A 20,069-nucleotide genomic window follows, 5' to 3' on the forward strand; every position below is an offset into this window, starting at 1 on the left:
AGGAGATCTATTTCTGTCTGAGAATCTAATTTTTTTAAGTGCTTTCTAGCTCAAATGTTTAGTATGGTGCCTGCTTGGCATATAAAGAAGCATTAAATACATATTTGTTAAAAAAATATTGGACATGGTTGTTCCCGCTTCTCTCAGGATATTTCTTTGACCTGCCTCAGTTACCTCCCAGCCCAAGGTCCCGTGGCATGCTCACGATTGCACAGGGTTTTACTAGGAGGAGAGGAGAGTAACAGTGACCTGGTGTGGCCATTTGTCACTAGCAAGACGTGGAGGAGGGACAGGATGCATGGCTGGGAAGGAGAGTTAGCTTAATTTTTCTGAATGGATTCATATTTATTGTTATGCAAATCACACATACACCTACTTGTTTTTGTGTTAATGTGGTCTTAGATGATGGTGTACAGAAATCTGTATCCTTAAAACAAGAACCCTAATATTGGTTTTGCAAATTTAAATCGATTTCTTTTATTTTGTTTTTCCACAGAATTTTGTGCGTCATCACTGGGTGCACAGGCGTCGGCAGGAGGGAAAGTGTAAGCAGTGTGGTAAGGTAAGGGGCTGGGCACCCACGGCCACAGCAGGAGGCTCCTCAGGCCTTTGCAAGCACCCGAGGTAGATGAGTCCCATCACCCAAATCCAGTGCTCAGTATGCCACCTCCCTCCAAAAGGCCTTATTTCTCCAAGTCCCCTTTCCTTAAAGAGGTATCTTAGTTGTTCTAGAACTCACTGCAAGAGTCAGAGGTCTTAATACAAGGAATTAGCAAATTTTAAGAGAGATGGATATACTTTCGTGGTGAATTTCATTGTTAATAGTTTCGAAAACACTTTCTATTTTGTTAAAACCCCCTTCTGAAGACTGCTGACCCACCATACATCTTTGATCAGCAACAGAAAGTCAATGGTGTGTTAAATAACACTACTTTTGTTGATATAGTATTGCAGCCGAGCAGAAACATAGCATGAAGCAAGAAATGTATTGCTACCTTAGGATATTATCCAGTTACTGGATACCCTTCTCATATGTATTATTTATGTCTACTGTTTCTTTTAGTATGACTGGCATGCTATGAAACTCCATGAATTCTACATGCTACTGAACCCAACAGATTTGGGTTATGGAATTTTTTTTTTTTTTTGCAATGTACAAAGACTCATTTTAGGAACGAAAGGCCTGTATGGGAAGGTTAAACTTGTGGTGAATCATGCTACAAAGATTGTTTTTTTACTGAGTCCAGCTTACATTGGTAGTAAGCTGGACTCAGTAAAGGGACGTTTTGATTTGGTAGAGAGCAATATAATTTGGGAGAATATATTCCTCATCAATTAACAATTTCCAATTTGTTTATTTATCCATGTGACTCCTTTGGGTCAGGCACTGTGGTGAGCTGACCAGTATGGCATTTTGACAATAGAGGGATACAAGGAACTACTGGCTGCCTGAGGTAGGGGGGTTGAGAGTGAGTGAGACTTGGAAAAGGTTTTATTGATTTTGCTGATTGCACAGTGCTTGGGAAGAAAACATTATTTTGTTGCCATTGGTTACCCCCTTGTGCTTTGCAAGGCTACACACCTTACCCTCAAGGCTATGGCCCCCCATTCTAACTAGTATCATCTTCTCCAGTTTAACCCAGTGATTCTCAGGTACTTCCTTTCTAGCCTGTAAAGAGGACGGATGAAATAGATTGAAAGGTGGGGCAGGTGAAAAGAAGATGAGGAGGAAGGGGGAGTGGACTGAATCTTACCAGCCATTTACATGGCCGTGGACAAGTTGCTCAGCCCTCCACTCTTCTGTGGCCTTGCTTCCTTGGGTCCATCTACCCCTTTCCTTTCTGGTGTGGCACTGCGCTTGTAGGTTTACCCTTACTTAGGGCATTGCAGACTTTCTACAACTTTCCCACAAAAGTGTGTGTGTGTGTGTGTGTGTGTGTGTGTGTGTGTGTGTGTGTGTTGGGAAGGGGGTGTATAAAAGAGAGAAGAAACAGATAGGCACAGCCACTTTTGAGATGGGAGGTGCGAAGAGTAGGAAGGATCTGGATGAACAGGTCCTTCACTTTGGAAAAATACCTTCTCTTGACAGCCTAGTAACTGCCTCCACCTCAACACATGATAAACTGTAATAGAGGTGGAGGGATTTTATCAAAAGAAAAATCAATGAACGTTATATATTTTGTGGTGAGTATTCCCTGGTGTCATGTTACACCCTTCTCTGGCTGTGTCTTCTGTTGGCATGGTCCACTGGGCGGGAGGAACTGGACTCCCTGGGCTCTGAGTTGCTGCCCCGTGTTCTCAGGCTACCATCTGGAGCGCTCCCAGCTCTCCGTGGGGAAGTCAGCCATCCCAGCTCCTCACAGTGTGTTCCCCTCATCTAGTACTGTGATATTTACCTCCTGTGTGTATGACCCAGCTGCTCGTGAGTTCCCAGAGACTTAAGCAATTACGACATGGGATTGTCTGAGACCTGTATCTCCTTGGTGGATAATGATTAAACCTTCTCTGGATTCTGGCTTGAACCCTGGATCAGAGGAAAGTTAGTAGCTCTACTTGCATCTACAGATGGAGTGATTGAAAATTCATTTCAAACTTTTGTGCGATGCATAATTTTCATTGGTAGAGTTGTACTTTCTTACATATCCAGAGATTTTTAAACAATTTCCCATACACACTACACACAGAACTATACATATTGTTCTCTAATTTACCCATTGGGATGGGGTGAAAATAATCATTTTACTTAGCAAAACTTAGGGAGTGTTTATGGTTAAGGAATATCTGGGGTTTCAATGTCTACTTTTAAAATCATCAATAAAGTACATATTTGGACTGATTTTCTCTTCAGCCCTGAATATGTGTTTGGCTGCATGTGTGTGGCATTTAGTGGATATTCAATGAGAGAGCTCATGATCCCATTGCTCAGTCGCTTTAATATTTGCTGACTATCACAGGCGGCCATGTTTATGACCATTATGTAGTTTCACATTGTTTTCATTCATAGCCCTACATTATGTAAGAGACAGGGTCCAGGCAGAAAAGAGAAGGCATATTTACACTCAAATTGTGTAGTTAGATGAATGTTTAATAAAGAGAATATTTAAAATGTGTGAGCAGAGTGTAGAGACACCCAAGTCTCACAGGGGGTGTGAGACTTAACCAGCCCCGGGTGACCCACCAGCTGGGGAATAAATATTCCAGCTTTAGTCACCTCCACTCTCTAGTGGCCAAACCCAGTAGAAACAAGATCACAAGGGACACTGTCAAGACGATCCATAAAAGTCACTTTTACAATAGGACATGGTGTAGAGAAAGATGGGAGGTGGATCCAGGGGGCCAGTGGACTGATCTAGCACGTGTTGCTTAATGTCAAGCTGTATTCAGTGAATGCGGAGAGACAGGCTGCTTGCTTATTCTGTAAATGTATCTCTTAAGAATTTTCCCCAGATCTTACATTTATTCAATCACTTTTTTTTCAACACTGAGTTGTTCTTTGTGATTTACAAATCAATAGGCAAAGGAAAAATGCTGCCATGATTATGGCTAATTTGCCTTTTTATCTTTGAAGGAACCAAGCATCTAAACCCAGCACTGTGGTAACTATAGGGATATGCTTGTAAACTACTATCTGAAACCTTATGTTTTATTTAGAGACATATATAAAAGTCACACGAATAAATGCGCTTTTTGAAAGTTAAACAATAGATCTTGAAAGCGGTTTTTAATGCAACAACACGTAGTCAAACTTCAGTCTACATGTTTGATGCCCTATGGGTCTAACAGACATGTGGTATCATTATGAATTACTTGTCTGTAAATCATACACACTTTCATATGTAATTAAGTAAATTAAACAGCAGGCAGCATTAATTAAGTGGGAACATGTCAAAACTACTCTTTCTTGTAATGAATATTGTTGAAAATTAATTAAAAATGAACTTATAGGCAGTATTCAAAATATGCACTATCTCAAAGAGGTATACTTAATAGCATTTTTGTAATGCAAAGATGACAAAAATGATTAAAAACACTCCATGGGGGTGCAGTTAAGATATGAATAGTGAAAGGGGTTACAGAGTCTAAAAATGATGAAGAATACCTGGGGCTTTGTTATCAGTTTAAACATTTACTGATCTGCAAATGTGTGCATCCTGGGCTCAGCTTTCAGGAGACCCTGCACGGTTAGGGACAAGGAAGGGGAGTTTGATGGTGAGGATCCATGCACTGGACAGGCAGGCTTGGTTGTTTGCCTGTCTGTGTGTTTGTCCATATAAAACAGTGGGATCTTCTGCCATTAGCCCCAGGAGGACCCGGGAGGTGTGGAGAGGGTAATATAACAAGGACAAAGAAATTAAGCCTCCCGTGGAGTCCCTGCCAACATAGGTGCTGGAAGCCTGGCTTTCCTTCCTGACCTTGGCTGAGTATCAAGACAGGGGACAAGGGCAACCGCCATTCTACTCTGCTTCTATGAGTTTGACTATTTTAGATTCCTCATAAGAGTGGCATCATGTAATATTGGCCCTTCTGTGCCTGGTTTATTTCACTTAGCATAAGGTCCTTCAGATACATCTGAGGAGGGAAATGGGATGAGATTAGTCAAAGGGTACAAAGTTTCTGTTATGCGAGATGCATGAATCCTAGAGATGTACTGTACAACACAGTGCCTATAGTTAATAATACTATATTGTATACCTAATATTTTGCAAAGAGGATAGATAGTATGTTGTGTTCTTATCACAAAAAATAATAGGATGGGAGATGATAGATATTTTTATGGCATAGATTGTGGTGGTGGTTTCACAGGTATATACTTATCTTCAAACTCATCCAGTTGTATATATTAAACATGTACAGCTTCTTGCATGTCAATAATGCAGTATAATGGTTATTGGAGGGAAAGGGGGGTGGGGAGGATGAAGAGGGTAACGGAAAGAGACTAGACTCTGAGTGGTGAGCAGATATTCTATAATACTGGCATTGTATTAAAGAATTGTACTCCTGAAACATACAATGTTATTAACCAATGATATTTCAATAAACTTAATTAAATAAACATTTAAAAAAGGAACAGGGGGCTGCGGGCTCAGAACCAGTGCTCCTTGCTGCAGACCCCAGGTGGCTAAGTCACTCAGTTCTCACCTTTAGGGTGGTTTTGCTACTGCCACTGCTCCCCAGACCTTGGGCCTGGTCAGAGCCCCAGTAGGGGCAGTAATGTGATACTGTGATACTTTGGTCACTCTGGTCCCAAGGCTCTGGGATGGCGCAGAGGGAGGAGTTGAACTCAGAGTTGCCCGACCGTGACCCATCACTGGATGTGGGCTGTCTGGGTGAGGTGACTCTTTTAGGCTTAGGGCAAGTCCTAAAGATGGAAAGGTATCTCCTTTAACTGGGAGAATGGGATGAATGCCTCGGCCTGAAGCAGGGTCACCTGGGTGGAACACCACAGCATCCAATACAGTTTGTCCCTGTCACTTGGTGATTCTCAGCATCACTCCTTTCACATAATACATTTTTAGTACAGCTTCTTCAGGATTCTGGTTGGTCTTATTTCCTGGAGAAACATATAAGAGGAAGGTTAGTGAGATAAACTACAGCTCTCTTTCTGGCAGCTGGTCTTAAATCTGCAACTAATTATCATTTTCTTGCTCAACCACCCATTCTGAATTCATCTCAACTAACACTTCTGGTCTAGGTGACTGTCTTAGTCTGTTTGGGCTGCTATTACAGAATACCATAGACTGGGTAGCTGAAAAAAACACACAGAAATTTATTCCTTACAGTCTGGAGGCTGGGAATCCAAGATCAAGATGCCTGCAGAATTGATGTCTGGTGAGAGCCTCCTTCTTATTCATAGACAGTGATCTTCTCTCTGTGTCCTCACATGGAGGACGGGGAAAGAACTTTAAGAGTCTCCTTTACAAGGGCACTAATCCCATTCATGAGGGCTCCACCCTAATGACCTTATCACCTTCCAAATTGGAGATTAGGTTTCAACATATGAATGATGAGGGGACACAAACATTCAGTCTCAAGCAATGACCTACCTAGTGTGGTGACAAAGACCCTTACCTTTGAGCAGTCTGATCTTCAGATCTTGGTTGCTGCAATTGTCCACTTATCACCAACATTTTTCAGAGAAGTAGAAAGGAGCCTCAGTGGATAATTGGTACCAGATATATTCTTCCTGCCTCCACTCTCAAATAACAACTTTGCCTCCACCTAATGATTGGGACTAAGATGGTGACTTGCCAAATGGTGACTCTTTACTGTGATTGCTAGTCTCTTGACACGAAGATTCCAAAGTAACTGAGTGTAGTGGTAGTTCAAGTTCTAAGGGCCTTTCGTTATGTCCCATGGTGGAGATGTTCTCTGTTTGGGATTCAGACCCTCGGAGCCCAGAGTTGTGGGGACAGGAAGCACAAATTCCCTCCACGTGGGCCAATGGAAGTGATAATAGAACAAGGCCACTCCTACTGCCACTCTTTGGTTGTTGCCTCTGTGGATTTTACTGTGGAAACACATCACCATTCAATGGTCATGGATTTAGTGAGTATACTGAAACTGGAGGATGGTGCTCATAGGGTTTCCTCTCAAAGCTGCAGCCTCTGTTACATCTTCAAAAGATCGTCCCACCTGTCATCCTGCAGCTTCTGGATGGCATGGGCTGTGATGGGACCAGTGCATCGCATGGCCATGTGCTCACCCCTGCACCTCTGTTGTTGTAAAATAGTTTCTTTGGTCTGACACGGTGTTGTGCAGGATCCTTTGTTGGTGGGTCAAACACTCTGTAAACACTCGCATAGTGGTGCTGACTGAGACCCTGCAAAAGGGAATGGTAAACCCAAACCCGGAATATGTGTTGATTCCAGTCAGGATGAGTTGCTGCCGCTTCCATAATAGAAGGGGGTGAGTGTAATCAGTTCGCCATCAAGTAGCTGATGGTGTGTTTGAGGGATGGTGCTATATTGGGTGCTCAGCTTCGTTGTGTCTTTTGCTGGAAGGTTACACAGTCAGCAGTGGTAGTGGCTAGCTCAGTTTTGGTAAGTAGGAGCCCATGCTTTTGGACCCAAACATAGCATTCATCACTGCCATCATGGCTACTGCACATACGAGCCCATTGTGCCATGGATGGCATTTTAGGACAAAGATATTAACCCAACAGTTAAAGTGTTGTATGCAGTTTGGGCCATATTAAATATGACACAAGTATTCGTATAAAGCATTTTTGCCCTAGAATCATGACAGTCATAAAATATGAATGTAAGCATCACAGTTACAAATGGTTAACATGTAATATAAAATGTAAATTTGTAGCCATTATTACAAGCTTAATTTCAATTATACCTTAATTCCAAAATCCTGGGTTAAGCTATGTACTTCCATGAAGTCATCTGCCTCAAAAATAAAAAATGACTGGAAATCATGTCTGAGGCTCTTCATACAGCCTGACAAGTTTGTGGTAATGGAGTGAATTTACACAGAGAGGCCTGTGCCCTCTTCCTGGAGACTCTACTTATGATCTGTAGCTTGTAGCAGGGGTCTTCAGATAAATTAATGAAAAAGCTGAAACTATCTGAGGATAATAAGACTGACTGGCTCTAAGGAGTGTATTGTAATTACCAACAACATTAGAATGGAAGATAACAGAATGCTGTAATGAAGAATAATGAATGTCAGTCCGTGTGTGTAAATCAGTGATTACCCTGGAGTGAGAGAATGTTATGAACAATAAGGGCATTGATAAATATTCAGAGCCTTTAATTAATGCCCTAAACTATATTACAATTAAACCCAATAGATAATTTAGATTTTTCAAAGACAATTCTCATAACCTAACTATAGAATCACATAATTTCAGTTGTTGCATCTGTGGATTTGTCATAAGTTATAAAGACATTGCTTATTTAAATTTCATTCATGATCCTAGCCAGTTTGCTCAGTAGATAGAGTGTCGGCCTGTGGACTGAAGGGTCCCGGGTTCAATTCTGGTCAAGGGCACATGCCCGGGTTGCAGGTTCTATCCTCAGTAAGGGGCGTGCAGGAAGCAGCGGATCAATAATTCTCTCATCACTGATATTTCTCTCTCCCCTCACTTTCTCTCTCTGAAATCAATAAAATAAAAAATATATATATATATCCTAAAAATTAAATGAATTTCATTCATGAATACATTCTTTTTTATAATTCAATTTAGATGACCACACATGTTTACAATTTGAAAATATTGAATGTTTAGCAAAATTTTAGCTTAAGGCCAGTAAATTCTGTATAGGAAACTTAGAAATAACAGGTAAATTGGATTTTTATGAAAGTAAATAAACCCTAATCTGTATAAACTAAAATATTAATGCTACCATTTTAACTCTGTGATAAAACTAAGGACTAGGCATATTGTAAAACTAGCCTAATGTACAGAGATTCACAATTCCAGGTAAGAGCACACCTATCAGTGCGAAACTGTACTGAAGAGTCTGTCGAGGGGAAAAAGTCAATCATTTGTCTGGACTGGGAAAGAGATTGGTTCATGGTGGCTTTGCTCACTAAAGACTGAAGGTTGAACCCTTAACTAATTCTGGATAGGACAGAGTTAGTCCGTAAGTCTGTAGATAGTTGGGCAAAATGAGTGCCATTTTTGATTAGTCAGGGAAAGTTTTTAGTTGGGTTGGTATGAATCTGTGCTTCAGCTGTGGGATGCTCAAACGTCATGGTTTGTCAGCTTTAGTTGGCTAAAGCCCATTGCACTGAAATAGTTCGAATGGTTTGAGGTCTTCTAGCAAAGGTTTGATCTGATCAGAAAAATTTCCTTTTACTTTAGTGAGTATCTAGTTGCTATCATGTTATATCCCATTGGATACGTTTACAAGAGTGGTGTAATAGTTTTATTTTAAAACTTCAATTTAATTTTGCCAGACAGAATGAACTTTGCATCTAATTTAAACTTATGGTGAACCTATTAGATATTAAAATGTAAAGTGTGTGAAAATATATATATGTTTATATTTAAAATTATAGAACATTTGAGCAAAAATGTCTGAAGTTCTCTGTGTTAAGATAAATGTTGATTCCCTTGGGTATTTTCTTTGTAACACTTTTGAGCTTTGAACGTGTGAATAAAAATGGAGAGGTTTAGTTATGTGTTGTTTAAAGTTTTGGAGTCAAGAGCGGCATCAACTCTTGTTTTAAACAACATTAACTCAAACAGGCAGTCAGGCTATGGTCAAGAGATTCTCTCGCCTAAACCTCAGTTACAACCATAAGCAGTAAAATAATTTTGGTTTGTTTCAAGTAAAGCCCTTTTTTTTTCTAGTTCCAGCCAAGGCTGTAATCTGAGTGTCATTTGGTACATGCCCTAGATTACAGAAGGAAAAGAGGCAACAAAGCTTTAGCTGCCAAGAATAAATGTTGTTTATACTTTATTTCAGAGCTCCATTGCACTAAAAAAAACTCAACCCCCCCCCCCAAAATATCTCTCTAGGTTCTTTGTATTTGTAATTCTGAAGTCAGTTGGATCTGACTTCGCATCCCTATTTTCTTCTCTGATAGTGATGAACAATATAGCCCTTAAAAATCATAGAGTCAGTTGAAATTCGGTTAGGGCATCTGTCAGTCCCATAATATCAAGTGTGGGCCAGCATTTACAAATGGGTAATTAGGAACCTGCTCTTTTTGCTGTATTGAGATCCCTGCCAAAATCTCCCCATTGCAGATGGCCTGTGGGAACTTGGCCCATGAAAGCCCCAATAGGGTTCTATTTATGTCTCTGTGTTGGACAATAACCCTGAAGCTAGGGCCTCTGTGACTCAGCCAGATTAGAATCCAAAACAAAGCACAGAGCTGATTACCACCAGATTCGTCTGCAAGGGACCCAACAGAGCCCTGTGCCCCAGCTGTGGCTGGCCTTGTTTGTTTCTGGTATCCGCCTTGGTGTCAGGACTGTATCTGTGTTTCCCTGAAACCAGAGGCCAGTAGAAGGGTAAGCTAATACACTCTCTCTGTACCGTCAAATAGAGCATGGCTAGTCACATATTAGACCCTGGAGGACTTTGTCAGCCAGGTGATGGAAGACATTCCTGTTGATAGGTCTTAGCAATCAAAGGACTCCTTCATTTATATACTGCATTATGAAGAACTTTGCAAGTACATTACCCCATTTGAATCTCATAACTACTTAGTGGTATGGGAGAGGTTTGTAGTATAATTACTATTTTCAGGTGAAGAGAAAAATGAGAAGGTTTAAGATTCCCCCAGCCAATAACAAGATCCAGTGCCATCTCTCTATCAGCATCTATTTGATGTACAATCATCTGATGTATGAATTGATGAAGTGGTGGCTGGGTAATAGCATTTGAGATGCTGCTTAACAATACATTTGATACAGCAACATTCAATAGACCTCTAGTTGTGGCTTCGGCTGCTATCATGCCAACAGCCCACCCTATAGATTTCCAACCACGTGGCATGTTTGTATTGCAGACTGAATGAAATTAAAATGCTAGCATATTTGCAGTGTCTTAGTGGTTGGAGGAGAGTGATGTGAGGAAGCATATTTCTATGTGGTTTGGGTTAGGTGTTTAAAGTCTAGAGAGCATGAAGTTGGTAATTGCATCATGATGTGCTAGCAATGACTTTGTTCAATTAATCCGAAGACATGCATGCCATGTGTATGAAGTTCACAGAGCTCAGCTAAGTTGTGGGGACCTGTTTAAGAACCATTACAGGGACTTCTTTCAAAAAAGCAATAATTTCACTGGACAGATAATACATGTGCACATAAAATAACAACTTAAGGAACTATTCACTAATGCTATGGGCAGGTACAAGTGGTTAGGCCTATGGTTTAGAATGAGAGTTCTTTTAATGTGAATTAATTTTTTAAGTTAAAATTATCTGTAGACATTAAGCAAGACTTCTTCAGCCAGTGCCTTGGTAGCTTTTCTGCCTGTCACATTTTCTTTTGATCACTTGACAAAAGCCCTCTTTGAAAAATGTTCCATCGTTGCTCTGAATTCATTTTTTGGGGTTTAGATTTCACAGGCAGATAGAATAGATGAGCCTGGGGAAGGCTAAAATCACCCTTTGAGCATTACTGCATGCTTCTCTCTGGTCATTATGTAGGGAGAGCAGCCAAAAAACACCTCTTCTGTTCTTCCGTTTACTCATTTAAGAGGATTGAGTTTGCCATTCCATTAATCTCATTGCTGATTGCTGGTGAAGAATAACATAGAAAGCTGCTTGTTTTGAGTCCCAACACCCCAAAGGGATGATGAAAGTCGTTGAATTTCTTTCTGCACCCTGGGACTTCTCCCACATCCTCACTTCTGGGTCCTAACTCTCTGATCCTTTATTTCTCTCCATGTGGGTTCTCAGATGTTGAAGTTGTTAGAACTTCTGAGATGGATGACTGTTGTTATAGAGAACCATGTGAACCAATTGTGACTTTTCTTTTGTTTTTACTATCAGAACCACATTCTATTTTGGGAAAATGCAATTTTCTGTGTGTGTGTGTGTGTGTGTGTGTGTGTGTGTGTGTGTGACTTTGATAATTTTGAGTACTTAGTGGTACAGCAGATACTGGTACCTCCTCTCTAACAGTCAGATGACTTGGGAATAGGAAACTTTTGCATGGCAGAGGGTGGAGAATGTAAGTGCTGAACGTGTCCCAGTTACCTTGAGTGGTGGGGTCAGTTCTGTCTCTGTTCACTTCCTTGGACTTCAGGAGGGCAGATGCACACTGTGATTGAAGTGGTTTTAAATTTTCTATCTCTTGTCCTAACACCCCAGGGCTTTCAGCAGAAATTCTCCTTCCACAGTAAAGAGATTGTGGCTATCAGCTGTTCCTGGTGCAAGCAGGCGGTAAGTTGGGAGATGGAATAAAACAAAGTGGGCTCATGTTCTATAAAAATAGACTTAGGTCACCCTAACCGGTTTGGCTCAGTGGATAGAGTGTCAGCCTGCAGACTCAAGGGTCCCAGGTTCGATTCCGGTCAAGGGCATGTACCTTGGTTGCGGGCACATCCCCGGTGGGGAGTGTGCAGGAGGCAGCTGATCGATGTTTCTCTCATCGATGTTTCTAACTTTCTATCCCTCTCCCTTCTATTTACACTTAGGTCATTGCTTGAATTCCTGTCTGTAAGTGGAAGGTCATCCAATGTATGTATTGTTTTCCTCACATAGGATCGTTGGAGGAAGAAAGACATTTAAAACTATAGAATTATAGCACATATGAGCTGGAAGAAACTATAGAGATGAATTAACCCCTTCATTTATACACATTGAATTCTGGGATCAGAGACTGGAGAATTCTTCCCTGGTTCTGACCCTGGGTCTAGTAGAATCAAGGACTTCTCCCTCTTAGACCATATATATATTTTTTCCAGTTACACTAGGTTGTTGACAACTTTTCCTATGGTAGGAAGTTGCACCATTAGGAAGAAAGCAACTTGCAACATTAGGTAATCCTTCTAACATGGCAGTCTCGGCATCTTGGTTCTTCTTTTTTTTTTTTTATGTAGGCACCATTTTGTGTGTATGGGGGGGGGGGGAGGGCTATGTTAGAATAAGAGTGGTTTTGTATCTTTTAAATTTCAATGTTACAGTTGTCTGCATGCTCATTGAAATGTAACTCTTCCTTACACTTGAACATATATACTCATTTGAATCCAGCAGTAAATTTTTATTTACTTTTCTTCTTTTTTAATCTATCCCAGTGATGGCGAACCTTTTGAGCTCGGCGTGTCAGCATTTTGAAAAACCCTGACTTAACTCTGGTGCTGTGTCACATATAGAAATTTTTTGATATTTGCAGCCATAGTAAAACAAAGATTTATATTTTGATATGTATTTTATATATTTAAATGCCATTTAACAAAGAAAAATCAACCAAAAAAATGAGTTCGCATGTCACCTCTGACACGCATGTCATAGGTTTGCCATCACTGATCTATCCTTTTTTAAAAGCCCCTCTGTCCCAACCAGATGGTTCATTTTCCTACTTGTTTGCCTGTGTACCTGTTCTTTCTTTAAGCAGACAATGTATATACACTCTAACTCATGGGTTGGCAAACTATGGCTCATAGGCCAACTCTGACTACTGCCTGCTTTTGTAAATAAAGTTTGATTGAGACACAGCCATGCTCATCCATCTATGTATTGTATTTCCCTAGGCCCCCACTTGTCAGGAGAGCCTACTGCTGTTACGTAGAGATGCATTGGTTTGAGCAGCTCAGTGCTTGGCATTTCCATCTCCTTTAGTTAATTGTTACCGAAATAGTCCTTGTGCTTCAATTCAAGAACACATTCACAAATACAAGGCCATCCTAGTTCTTGATTGGAACTGTTCCATCAAGGCAATATCTCCATCTGGAGTGGAAGAAGCAGATTCAGGGTCCAGGTGTCCAACAATACTTGTGTTGCTGGTTTCCCTGATCTGGTAAAACCCCATTGGGGGACAGCATCATTGGTGGCCACGGGCTCAGCTAGGCAGCATCTATTCTTGCCCCCAGAGGTCTCAGGCTGTGGTTAGATGTTCTGTACACATTCAGTGAATTGGGAACTTAGTCCCACTTTCTAGTGAACACATGTGCTCTCTCTTCATTGATCAGTAGTCCAACTAAATCACTACAAAGATGACTTTCATTTGACCCTTGTGACAGAGCTGTGCTTAATTCCACATACTTTTGGGTTTCCCAGGATCACACATAGAGGAGGTGATTTTGCAATACCTTTTTAAGACAAATTGTGGTGGGGGTATATTTTAGCACTACAGGTAATCCCTTCTAGAATATCTATGTCAAACAAGTAATGTCCTCTATGGGCACTTACTACATCAGGGGGAAAAAACTGGGATTGGGAGCTGGGTTTCCTGGATTCAGGTCCTCACATTACCACTTTTGGACTCTTCTTATTCTCTCTAGATTGGCAGTTACTCAGATGTACAGTCAGAGAGTTGAAATAGGCAGATTCTGAGATCCCTTCTATTTTAGAAATGTTGTGGCCATTCATTTGGGAGTTTATTTGAATTTCTAAAAGAGAATCACTTACAATTTTTTCTTAATTTGAGAGAATTTTAAATTTAAGAAAAGTTGCAAAAAGTTGCAAAGTGTATAACATGAATGTATACACTTTCATCCAGCTTCCTCTAACTCCCTCTAATTTTGACAACTTACATAACCATAGTACAATGAATAAAATCAGTAAATATTGATATATTACTAATAACTAAGCTACAGATTTTTAAAACATTCACTAGTTGTTTTCTTAATGTCCCAGGATCTATTTAAGGATCCCACAGTTCATTTAGCTGTGGAATTCTTGACATTTCCTTGTTCTTTCTGTCTTTCATGACCTTGGCACATTTAGTGAGCACTGACTGGTTATTATGTGGAATGTCTCCCAAACTGAGTTTGCCTTATGTTTTCTCATGATTAGATTGAATTTATTCATTTTAGGCGAGGTATGAGAGAAGGGATGGGATGTCCTCCCTGCATCTTATTCAGAGGGCATAATGTCAATGTTTTATTACTGATGATATTAACCTTGATCACTTGATTAAGGTGGCATTTGCTATATCCCTTTCCAATTGATAAATATTTGGGGGAGATATTTTGAGATTATGCTGATATATTTCTCCTCAAACTTTTGCCGACTGATTTTAGCATTCATTAATGAATCTTTTAACAAAATTATTTAAATATTTAAAACATTTTTTAAAAGAAATAAACTTTATTATTCATAACGGTTTTAGGTTCACAGCAAAATTGAGGTGAAAGTAGGGAGATTTTTCCATATATTTCCTCTCCTTACACCATCACACATTCCCCACTATCAACATCCCATGAAGAAATCACCTTTAAAAAAAGATATTCAAATAACATTTCTCTGGTATATCAAATTGTTTTCGGATCACAAATAACTGGTGGTTGGGGGAATTATAAAGCTGTATTCCATACTTAATTAACTGATTTAGTAGTTAGTCTCTGGATCACGTCAGATCGTGAAGATACGCAGAAATGAAGACAAAACCTGCCTGATGGGGTATAATTGGGGTGGCCATATTTTCCAGTTTCCTTGAGACAGTCTTAATTTACATCTTTTGTTCCAAGATAATTATTGACAGTACTCCCTTTCACTCTTAAAATTGTTTCAGTGAAGATGATAAATTATGTGGTCACATTAAATAGAATCCAAGTAGAAAGCATGTCAAATTTTTAAGAAAATCACTATAATTAAAACTTTAAGGCTTATAATGTGATTTTATGTTTATTAGAAAACAGATGTCACCACACTTCATTATCCCTTTACAGCCTCACAAAAGATGATTGAAAGTGTAATTGGCCTAAGGTCACTCAATCTATTTGGGGATAGATTTAAGCCTCTAAAGCATTGTTAGTCTACATTTACTTCCTTCCTTTCAAAAACAAAAAGCACTCTAGACTTGCCAAGTGTAATGGGACCATTATACTTCTTAGCAGCCCTCACAAACCCAGCAGAAGCAATCTCTTTGTTCATTGTTGCCTCTTGGACTAACAGCTCTTGCTTCTTTCCTGGGTCCCTTATACTGGAAGACCTATCTGAGAAGGATTTCCATCTGTGGGTAGAAAAAAGAGAGACAGATGTTAGGCACCTCCTTTCTGCTCATCTTCATTTCCTTTTCAACATTATCCCAAATTAACCAAGTGCAAGTCCAATGAAACAAAGTTACGGCCAAGTTAGGATTAATAGAACCCTCAGTTAATATAAGAAACATTTCGAACCTATAGAGAACTTTTCTTTTTTTAATATATTTTACTGATTTTTTACAGAGAGGAAGGGAGAGGGATAGAGAGTTAGAAACATCTATGAGAGAGAAACATCAATCAGCTGCCTCCTGCATACCTCCCACTGGGGATGTGCCCGCAACCAAGGTACATGCCCTTGACCGGAATCGAACCTGGGACTCTTCAGTCCACAGGCCAACACTCTATCCACTGAGCCAAACCGGTCAGGGCTGTAGAGAACTCTTATATGAGTTTTCTTTGAGCCAAACTGATGACAATTGCTGAGAAACAAAATCTCAACAGATAGAGAAAATGCTCCAGAGAATAGCAGTATTACAGCTTATTTTATACATTAGAATCAAAGGAAGAGACAGGAGGGGTACATGAAATGGGTGGTAGATTAAGGGGGCAGGGGAAAGCAAAGCTGGGAAATCTCTGAAATTGTACAAAAAGGCAAAGTAGAGAAACACACACTTCTTTTATATTGGTGGGTACAGGATAGTTAATAATTAACATTTATTGCACATAGAGATGGTATGTAGGAAACAAGATACAGTGAGGATTTCTGTGGCCTCTGTTGTGGTGGGTGTGCCCTGAGGGGTCTGGAAAAAGAGATTACTCTGACATTTCAAAGGTTTGTTATCTGAGAGGCGAAAGGACAATAGACAGGCTCACTTAGGTAAAAACTGACCTTTGTCAAGGAAGCTGAAGCCTAGGACGTGACTACTCACCATGACTTGCTTTTAGTTAGGAATTTTTATGTTCAGACCATCCTGTGTGGTTACCTTCAGTCTCTGACTTTGTAGAGCTGGCTTCCCCGAGCTGGTCAGATTTAGTATGTGGCCATTTTTTTCATCCACACCTCCAAGACTAACATCTTTAGGTAAATATCCTATTAAACAAAACTCATAGACACAGACAATTGTATGGTGATTACCAGAGTAAGAGAGGGTAGGGGAGCTAAATAATGATGGGAGGAGACTTGACTTTGGGTGGTGAACACACAATACAATATACAGATGATATATTACAGTATTGTGCACCTGAAACTTACATTATTTTATTAATCAGTGTCACTCCAATAAATTCAATACAAATTTAGAAAATAAAATAAAAGTGAGGCACTAAAAACAAAAACAAGGTTATAAAGTTTTAGCTGACCTGTCCTATAAGATTGATTTTTTTTGTTATCATTTTATAAAGGGAAATGAATTCTAAATATGGTCTCTGAGCGCCTGGGGCTGGTTGATGAAAAGCATGTGATGTTTGTGTGTGTGTGTGTGTGTGTGTGTGTGTTTGCAATGGTCTCTGAGTGCCTGGGGCTGGTTGATGAGAAGCATGTGATGTTTGTGTGTGTGTGTGTGTTTGTGTTTGCATGTGCATGCATGAGCATGTACCCATGTACTTACTTCTTCTCACTGCAGCCTTGCCTTTTGCACAGAATTATTTATTGGCCTGTTTTCTCTTTAGTTTCACAATAAGGTGACCTGCTTTATGCTGCATCAAATTGAGGAACCCTGCTCCCTGGGAGCTCATGCTGCTGTTATTGTCCCTCCCACCTGGATCATTAAGGTGAAGAAACCTCAGGTAACTGCAGGGACCCTGGTGCTGCTGGGCCAGTGCAGAGAAACAGTAACTGTTGCTTCTTGCTTTTCTCCCTCTGACTAGTCTTTGGGTTTCTACGATCTCTGCTCATTCATCCCCTCGGTCCCATGCTCAGCTTCCCCAGTTCATCCCATTAGCCCATCACCTGACTGCGTTGGGCTCTCTCATGGATCCAGCCTCCTCTTCTAAAGAAATCAGACTCCACAGCAGGACTGTTTCCTTCCCATCCATGTAATACCATGAAATGATATTCTCTTTGGGTTCTCTCCTGAGTTGCTTAAGTACTAGTGGTGGCTGTAGCTGAATCTTGTGCACCTCTCTTCTCTTCCATCCTGGGCACCCCCAGGGAGTGAATGTGAGGGCAAACTGTGCAGGCTTCCTTGTTTGGGTGAGATCACCACCACTTCCAACCTGAACAGCAGACTGTGGGGCGTGACCTTCCTAAACACACAGGATCTGCTTAGAGAGCAACACTCCTCACTTAAGGCAAAGTAGAACTTAGCCTCTTAGTGCATAATCTCACATTGCATTCAGTCCTCATTGTACTTTCTTCCAAGAGGGTCTCTGCTTCAATTCTGGGAAACCTTGGTGGTTTTTCCTAAGGTCAGAATCTTTGATAGGAAGTTTCCTACCTTTGTGCTATACATCTTAGACAGTAGCTCCAAGTTCTGGGATGATTTTCAATGCCACAGGGAGAAGGTTATACCTCCCTAGGGTGCAGGAACCTTAGGAAGTCTTACTGAGTATAATATCTCTAAATGATGTGGCCATCCTTTTTCAAGCGGGCTCCAAAATCATCATGCAATTTATTCCCATTGACTCAGTTTTTTATTTAAAAACTGTTGGATCAGGGACACTGTTTTGCTTTGTGTGCTTTACATGAAGTTTAGTCTCTGCTGATGAGTAACATTTGGTAGTAATCTTTCCAAGTCATAATCCATGGAAGAAGCCCTTGGGAAATCTTTTCCAGAGACAAGTACCGTTTCTACACATTAAAATATGGGGCCTCTAGTCCTTTCATTTTACATTTTAGATCCAAAGGCTAAGAGACGTTAAATGAGTTGCCCAAGGTGTTATACACAACTTTGTACTGTCTGAAATTCAAGTGTACTGATTTCCAATTTTGTATTATTTTAAGATCTCTTTTATATTTTTACTTTTGTTTTTCCCCTAATATTTACTAAATCTCTCCAAGAGCTTTATATTAAATATTCAGTTAAATCAACATCAAAAACCTCAATGGTATCAGGAAGGCTACTGGGCATTGTGATGCAATACATGATCTTTGCTCTGAATAACCATGTAGTTATCTTAAGAAAAGATCACGGAGAACTTCATAGAGGAGGTGGCTTTTATGCTGCCTCTTAAAGATAGGTGGGATCTAGATCAGTGGAGCAGAGAGGAAATAATAGGCAGGAGATAGGCATGAGCAAGGGTATTGGGCCCAAAATTATATTCATGGGATTATGAGAATAGCTTGACTATAGTGGAAGGTTTATGCAGGGTGTATGTAGGATAGGGGTATGTGTTTGCTAAGGCCTACCTGGCAGAGCATTTTTTATACATGTGAACTTTATCCTTTTAAGCAACAGAGTAATAGAGGAAAAATTATATTTTAGAAGGAAACAACTAGCAAGAGTGTGTAGGATAACCTGGTGGTATCCGATTTTGGAAGACTGGAGATAGACCAGTTAGGAAAATCAGAAGATAATACCACTTTGCAGGGAAATTGTAAGTTTCCTTTACTAAACTTTAAAAATATTTTTGTTATGGGAAATTTTAAGCAAGTGAAGAGAGAGAGAGAAGATTATAATGAACTAGAGGCCCAGTGCACGAAATTCATGCACTCAGGAGGGATCCCTCAACCCGGCCTAGAGCGGGCCTAACCCTGCAGTCAGACATCCTTAGTGCTGTCCAGCTGCTGTGGAGAGAAGCTCCTGCCACTGCGCTTCTGGCTGAGTGGTGCTCCCCCTGTGGGAGCACACTAACCACCAGGGGGCAGCTCCTGTGTTGAGCATCTGCCCCCAGGTGGTCAGTGTGCGTCAGCAACCAGTTGTTCCAGCAGCCAGTCAATTTGCATATTAGCCTTTTATTATTTTTAAATGGCCAGTGCGTGTCATGGCAGCTCCTGCATTGAGAGTTTGCCCCCTGGTGGTCAGTACGCATCATAGCTACCAGTTAGATGGACACTTAGCCTTTTATATATATAGATTCTTCTGTAGCATGAACTTTTCTACCATTATTGTTTCATATATTCCTGTACCACACCATAATTTCTTTTCCTTAATCATTTTTTTCTATTTTGAGATTCACAGGCAGTCGTAAGAAATAATACAGAGAGATTCTGTGTACCCTTTACAAATCCCCGCCCCCCCCATTGTGATTTCTTGCAAAATCACAGTACAGTACATCACAACCAGATGTTACCATTGACTTAGTCAAGATACAGAACAGCTGCTACAAGTATCCCTCATGCTGCCTTTTCATAACCACATCCATTTCTCTCCTGGTCCCACCCCATCTACTCTGTCTTCCTGAAAATGGAAGTTTCCCCCCTTTTTTATTTTACTGGGGTATCTTAAAGCAAGTCTTAGGATATCATTTAATCTGTAAACACTTCCTTTTGCTTCTCTAAAATATAACATTTTAGAAAGACAACCACATTTTGTCACCCACCAAAATTAATAATTCCTTAAAATAGTTTCTGAT

At 40.3% G+C, this 20,069-nt stretch overlaps 1 protein-coding gene across 1 annotated transcript in view; it reads left to right on the plus strand.

The window, feature by feature from the left end:
* The window catches only part of DGKI (diacylglycerol kinase, iota), a 325,776-nt gene that overhangs the window by 115,735 nt on the left and 189,972 nt on the right, over positions 1-20,069 (plus strand). The window contains exons 6-8 of the mRNA XM_014530144.1: positions 497-562; positions 11,782-11,853; positions 17,226-17,342. Of these exons, the coding sequence (XP_014385630.1) occupies positions 17,250-17,342 (93 nt within the window). The 5' untranslated portion in view covers positions 497-562; positions 11,782-11,853; positions 17,226-17,249. The remainder of the gene's footprint in view (positions 1-496; positions 563-11,781; positions 11,854-17,225; positions 17,343-20,069) is intronic.

The sequence above is a fragment of the Myotis brandtii genome, unplaced genomic scaffold (assembly GCF_000412655.1).
Source record: "Myotis brandtii unplaced genomic scaffold, ASM41265v1 scaffold724, whole genome shotgun sequence".
Classification (NCBI taxonomy): Eukaryota; Metazoa; Chordata; class Mammalia; order Chiroptera; family Vespertilionidae; genus Myotis; species Myotis brandtii.